Source organism: Otolemur garnettii, unplaced genomic scaffold (assembly GCF_000181295.1).
Source record: "Otolemur garnettii isolate 467f Iridium unplaced genomic scaffold, OtoGar3 scaffold00046, whole genome shotgun sequence".
NCBI classification, from domain to species: domain Eukaryota; kingdom Metazoa; phylum Chordata; class Mammalia; order Primates; family Galagidae; genus Otolemur; species Otolemur garnettii.
In genome coordinates this window covers 7,568,114-7,575,167 of record NW_003852441.1, presented here as the reverse complement: position 1 = coordinate 7,575,167, position 7,054 = coordinate 7,568,114, and the positions used below count along the sequence as shown (strand labels likewise).

General features: G+C 35.6%; 1 protein-coding gene across 1 annotated transcript in view; it reads left to right on the top strand.

Annotated features, from left to right (window-relative positions):
* The window catches only part of DNAH9 (dynein axonemal heavy chain 9), a 373,298-nt gene that overhangs the window by 45,335 nt on the left and 320,909 nt on the right, over window positions 1-7,054 (top strand). Inside the window, exons 13-14 of the mRNA XM_003791085.1 lie at window positions 1,027-1,282; window positions 2,302-2,543. Of these exons, the coding sequence (XP_003791133.1) occupies window positions 1,027-1,282; window positions 2,302-2,543 (498 nt within the window). The remainder of the gene's footprint in view (window positions 1-1,026; window positions 1,283-2,301; window positions 2,544-7,054) is intronic.

The following is a 7,054-nucleotide window of genomic DNA, read 5'->3' as shown; positions in this document are numbered from 1 at the left end:
GGCGGGTCCGGGCTGGGGATTCGAACCCACCACCTTAGGTATACGTGACTGGCGCCTTAGCCGGTTGAGCCACAGGCGCCGAGCCTACAGTTAAAATCTTAATAACCATCTTGAGCTTGCACCAAATGATTAGCATTTGTCTTAACTCTGAGTCCTTCGGCAGCAACAAAGAAGTGGCCCAGAGCCACTGGAAAGAGAGCTGGGGGGCCAGGTGTCATTAGATGATGAACTTATGATTTTGCATCTGTCTTGTCACCTATGCCTATACATATAAGTCCTCATAGGTTCAGATAAACACAACTAAATAAGAAATGATGAGGGAGAAGGAGCCACATGCCTGCTGGTGGCCTCTGCTTGGCTTCCCACATCTTTAGCTGCCTCTAAACTTGGAGCCCCACAGAAGATCAGAAAGGCCTGGATTACTTTTATTCCTGACCTTCTAGTAATAATAAATGTGTATTAAGACACAAAGAAGTGACATTACAGGGTATAGAAATCATGAGATATTCCAAATGATTGTATAGGACAATTAAAAGCTGACCATGGGTATCTCCTCTTCTCTTGTCATGTGGGTGGTCTCATTTGGAGAGAGTATCAGAAGTCTGAACACCATGTTCCTCATGGACGTGGGTGGCCCAGGCCAGATGATCCTCTTCCTGAGACTCTCCCACCTCAAGGGGACCTTGTTTGATCAGTTCAGCATGAGCCTGTGTTCCAGCAGCCACATGCCCCAAGGTGTAGAAGGCAGAGCCCTGCCTGCTGTCTCTGAAGCCTCCTTTTCCAGGTTTTTCTTTCCTTGCCCTTGGTTTGTGATGTACAGATCTGGGAAATATGGCAGCTGTCCCAGCGGTCTTCCTTCCATCTGATACTCAATTTTTTTTCTCTGAGACTCAATTTAAGGAATTGGTAGAAAGAGAAGTTAGAAGGAGAAGTTTGGGCTTCCTGGGATTTCAAGGTGCCTGCAACAGCGCTGGCAGCTGACTCTCCATTCTCAGCTACAGCTGCCTTGTTGCTTCTTTCCTCTAGCTGGTTTCAGTGCTGAAAGAAATGAGCTATCTGGAACCCAGTGCAGTGAAGCACATCCCAGAGACAGCAGCAGCCGTGTTCTCCTCCAGGGAATTCTACCGGCAGCTTGTGGCTAATCTGGAGCTAACGGCGAATTGGTACAACAAACTCATGAAAACTCTGCTAGAGGTGGAATTTCCATTAGTGGAGGAAGAGTTGCAGAATATTGATCTCCGCCTGAAAGTGGCGGAGGAGACCCTGAACTGGAAAACAGAAGGTAACAGGGCATCACCTGGAATCAGGAAAAATGTTAGGATTTAAGGATCTAAAGAAGTTAAAAGAACATGGTAATCTGATTTGGGTTTGAAACATAAATCTATCTTTTCATTTGACATATGTCCAAGCAGAGAAGGTAAGGAGGGTTGGTATTTCTCTTCCTCCTTCTCTCTGGGTATGATTGGTAGAATTAGGAAACTTCACACAGGTGGCTCAAAGTTGCATCTGAGCTCCCATAGTCTCCAGCACATACGGCACTGCATAAATTAGAGCTCTTACTATATTATCATAGTTATTTAATATTTGAAACTAGATTGTCAACATCTTAAAGGAGGGAACTATGTACTTATTTTTTGACTTTCAATTCAGTACATTTTCATTGATTGATTAAAATATGAAGGATTGTAGGGAGAATATGAGATGTGGAGTGTCTGGGAAACGGCATCTATGCTTAGAAAGTTCACCTTTAGTGGTGACACATGTACAGACACATGTTCAACTTTACAATACCAGCTATCATTGAGTTAAAAATACAGTGTGATTAATCACAAGGGAGAAAATTAATTTGGATTAGGGTCCTCACAACAGTTAAAGTTTGAAAAGAAGGTCACAGTCAACTCATGAAAATCTTGGAACTCCACATTAAACAAGTTAGAACTTTATTTTATATGCAAGAAGGGATGACATTTTCAACATTTAACACAGTGAAAATGCTAAAAAATGAATTAGACCAAATAAAATCATTAAGTTTTATTGGTATCTAGATGTAAAATTGTATTTCTTAGCTGTACCAACTTTTGTGTGCTTAGTACATAAGCATAAACCCTTGTTTCCCTCATACTCAGAATCAGAGTAAAGGTTGGCATTTTAATATAATTAGAGAGGAAAATGTTCTGAAACTGTGCAGAAATGTCTCATAAAAGCTATATGAATTAAATCCTTATCTTTCGTAGCAACTAGCCCTTTCACTATGCCACTGTAGGCTATTTTAATTAATTATATTTCTTTCGTGGGGAGCAGGCATTTGGGATTATGTTCTTCATATCACCAGTAGTATTCATGATCTTGAACGAAGAATTCAGAAGGCTAAGGAGAATGTGGAGGAGATTCAGAACATCATGAAGACATGGGTGGCTCCAATATTTAAGAGAAAGAATGGAAAAAAGGAGTGCCTTCTTTCCCTGGATGATCAGCATGACAGAATGGAAAAATATTACCATCTCATCAAAGAATCTGGCCTTAAGATTCATGCCCTTGTCCAGGTAATAACCAACTTCTCAGACCAATGGAGGCAAAACATTAAGAAGTATGTTTGGGTGCAAAAAGTGATTTGGAAGTTAGAATAATCAACAGATGTAGTGTCTTCTGTAGTCACAGATAGAAGTTTATACTGATGCAAAGGATAACACTAATAGTAGGGGGAATGAAGAGTCACATTCTAGCACCAATGTGTGAAAATTAATACTATCTTAACAGCGGACACTGCTTAATGATCATATGATTTAGGTCTCACACCTAACTCCACATGGATAGGAGATGCCAAAGTCAAAATCCTAAACTCCCCACTGCACTGACCACCTCCATGCCCAACTTGCCCACACAACCTATTGGGGGACCTCAGCATCATCCTTCTAACCTAGCCCCATAGAGCCTGAAGAGATGGAAGGTTATCATGCAACCCCCAGCTGCATTTGATAAGTAAGTACTATGAAGAGTGTCACACTCTAGGACAGTAAGCTTCTCCCCTTCACTGTGGTCAGGCCAACTTCATGTGTCTCTATCAAAGCTAAAGCTTCCTTGTGAATGGTGGAAAAGGGTGCAACTCCAGTGAAGTAGCTGTACAGCAGTGTCTGACAGGTTGACTCCTGTGAGAAGTCAGAAATGAATCACAGTTGTTACCTGTGGATTGTCTGTGGTTTGAAGCACAATGAAAATGTTGAGCCTTAAGCACTGGTGATGACCACATTTTTGGCTTTGGGAGATCAAGTCCCTCAATTAGATGCATTTTTCAATGGTCCTGGCCCCATGTTGTGTAATTCAGTAGCTAGTGTAGAACATGGACATCCATTTTCTATCTGTCTTTTTTTAATCTAACCATCCATCCATAAACTCATCCATCCAAACCCATTAGCTGTTTTCAAAACTGTCTGAGGCCCTATACTGAATACCAAGAAAATGCAAAAGGCATGTTTTGAAGAGGAAGAAAACCTCAGGCAAAAACAAGAAATGACTTAAGATTTTAAAAGTTCAAAAACTTTGAAAATTGGGTTTACATGTATATGTATCTACTTACCTCTGTCTGTATCTATCTATCTATGTGCCAACAAAGGCTCAAATCTTTGTTCCTGAAAGTCAGAACGAAAGAAAATTTAAAGAATTAAATTGCCTAGTCAGTGAGACAAGCACAGTGACCTGGAAAAAAACTACCTATTATAATGTTTTAGTTGTTTGGAGGAATCCAGGAAATAACCAATAATGGCTTTAAACTTAAAAACTTACCTTTTGCTCATTTGAGGTTGAGTTGTTTGTAAATTTTAGAAGTCTCTTATGGCTTCTGGATGCACATCTTTTGCCATATATGTGTACACTCAATGTTTTCTCCAAATTGGTGGCTTGCCTATCCTCCCAATAGTGTATTTTGATGAGAAGTAGAATTTTGTTGCAGTGTCATTTACCATTTGTCCTCTTATGCTTAGTGATTTTGAGTTTGCTCTAAGGAAACTACTTACCCAAATTTGCAAAGAATTCTTCTATATTTTTAATATGTATAAGCTTTCTAGTTTTAGCATTTATATTTAGGACTATAATCTGTCTTGAATTAATTTTTGTTTATTAGGTGATATATGAGTTGAGTTCAATGATTTCCATATTAACCTCCAACTTTTCCTATACCACTTTTTTGAAAAGAATTTCCCTTATTGAATTTTTTAGGCACCTTTGTTGAAAATCAATTAACTGTATAAAATACCAATATAAAATACATACAGTATAAAATATCAGTACCACTTTTCTGGATTATTGATCAAAAAAGAATTGATCATTAATACATCTTGAAATTAGGTACTATAAGTCATTCTCTTTTTTAAGATCATTTTGGCTATTCTAAGTTCTTTACATAGCCACATGAATTTTAGATTCATCTTGCCAATTTCTAGGAAAAAAAGGTAGGTGTAATTTAGATTGGGATTGCATTAAATCTGTAGATTAATTTGGAGAAGGGTAAAGATCTTAACAATAATGTATATAGCAATCCATGAGCAGGGCATATCTCTTCACTTAGCAATTTTTCTCTGAAGTGCTTTATAGTTTTTGTGTAGAAGTCTTACACATTTTCCATAAAATATATTGCTAAATGTTTTATGTTTTGAAGTAATACTATAAATTGAATTGATTTATTATATCTATTTTCTAATTGCTCTCAGCATACAAAAGTATAATTTATTTTTACATATTGGTATTATATTCTGTGACCTTTCTAAATTCATTAGATGTAGTAGTTTGGTAGATTTCTTATAATTATCTATGTAAATAATCAAGCTATTTGCAAATAGAGACAATTTTACATCTTCATTTCCAGTCTTCATGTCTTTTATTTCTTTTTCTTGCCTTTTTGCTCTGGCTAGGCCCTCCAGTACAAGGTTGAAGTGGTGTGAGTGGACATGCTTACCTCATCTCCAATCATCTGTAGAGACATTAAGTAATTCACCACTGAGTATAATATCAGCTATAGAGTTCTTATGGATATTATTTATCAGAGACAGGAAGTCCCCTCTATTACTAGTTGGCTGAAATATTTTATCATGATAAAATATTAAATTTTATCATATGATTTCTCTGCATCTCCTGAAGTGCTAATATAATTTTACTCCTTTATTCTGTTAGTGGTCATATTGATCTTTTAAGTGTTAAAACTAATCTTTAATTTCTGGATTAAAACCACTTCATCATGTTGCATTAGTCTTTTTATATATTACAGAATGTGACTTGCTAATTTTTAAAAGATTTTTATACATGTGTTTATGAATTATATTGATCTCTTTACATGTCCTTGTCTGGTTTTGGTGTTGAGGTTATGCTTTAAAAAATGAGTTGGGAGGTATTTCCTCTTCTATTTCCTGAAAAAGTTTGTAGAAGGCTGTCTTATCTCCACCATATATATTTGATAGAATTTACCAGGGTATACTTCTGGACATGGAGGTTTCTTTATGGAAAAGTGTTTGATAATGATTTTATCGTGGATAAAAGATTATTTAGATTTTCACATATCACCTTTATCAGTTTTTGCAAGTTTTTCTCCACAAATATTTTCATTTTATCTATGTTATCAAAATTATTGGCAAAATATTATTCATAATTTTTTATTATCATTATATGTCTATAGAATCTATAGTGATCCATTCTTTTTCATTTTTAATATTGGTAATTTGTAGTTTTCTTTTTTTCTTCATCAATTTTGTTAGGGTTTTTGGGTTTTCCCTGTTTTATTAACCTTTCCAAAGAACACAATTTTGACTTTGCTGATACTCTCTATTCATTTACTGTCTAGGTTATTAATTTCTGGGGTTTTTGTTGTTATTTTATGCAAGTTATTTTGTGGTTAATTTCTTATCTATTCTTTTTTTTTTTCTTTTAGCCCCTTAGGGTAAAAACTTATGGTATTGATTTTAAGCCTTTCTTTCTAATACAGGTATTCAATAATACTAGTTTCTCTTAAGCAGTACTTTAGTTTCATTCCTCAAATTTGATCTGTCTCATTTTTATTTTCATTCAGTTTTAAATGTTTTCTCTTATTTTTGTGCCTTTAACTCAATGGTCATTTAGAAGTGTGTTGTTTAATTTCCGTATACTTCAAACTTCTCTAGATATCTTAACAAAATGCATACCTAATTTAATTCTATTGTGGTCACAGAAGATACTCTGTATGATTTCAACCTTTTAGAATTCACTGAGGCTTGTTCCATGACCCAGAATATGGCCTACCTTATTGAACATTACTTGGGCACTAAACAGTAATGTTAATTCTTCTGTTGTTGGTTGTAGAGTTCTATAAATACAAATTAGTTCAAAGCAGTTGATAGTATTGTTATGATCTTGCATGCTTTCTGACTTTTCTGTCTATTCATTCTACCAAGTAAAAAAAAGGTAGAGTATTAAACTCTCCACCTATAATTGTGGATTTGTCCATTTAATCCTTTAGATCTGTCAGATTTTTTATCACATGCTTGAAGTTCTGTTAATAGGTACAAATACATTTATGATTATTATAACTTCCTGACAAAATGACCATTTCATCATTATGAAATTCTCTTTTTATTTCTTTTCTTTTCTTTTTTTATTAAATCATAGCTGTGTACATTAATGCAATCACAAGGTACAGTGTGGTGTTTTCATATACATTTTGAAATATTCTCATCAAACTGGTTAACGTAGCCTTCATCTCACTCTCTTAGTTATTGAGTCAAGACATTCATACTCTGCTTTTAGAAAGATTCACTTGTACCCTTGTAGGATAAACCATAGAAGTGACCCCTTCAATCACCCTCCCTCCACTCATCCACTCCCCTCCCCTCATTCTAAGGCTATAATTAGGTTATAACATTCCTATGAAAGCTATAAATTAGTTTTAAAATAGGGCTGTGTACATTGGATACTTTTTCTTCCATTCTTGAGATACTTTGCTAAGAAGAACATTTTCCAGTTCCATCCATGTAAACATGAAGGAGGTAAAGTCTCCATCTTTCTTTAGGGCTGCATAATATTCCATGGTGTACAT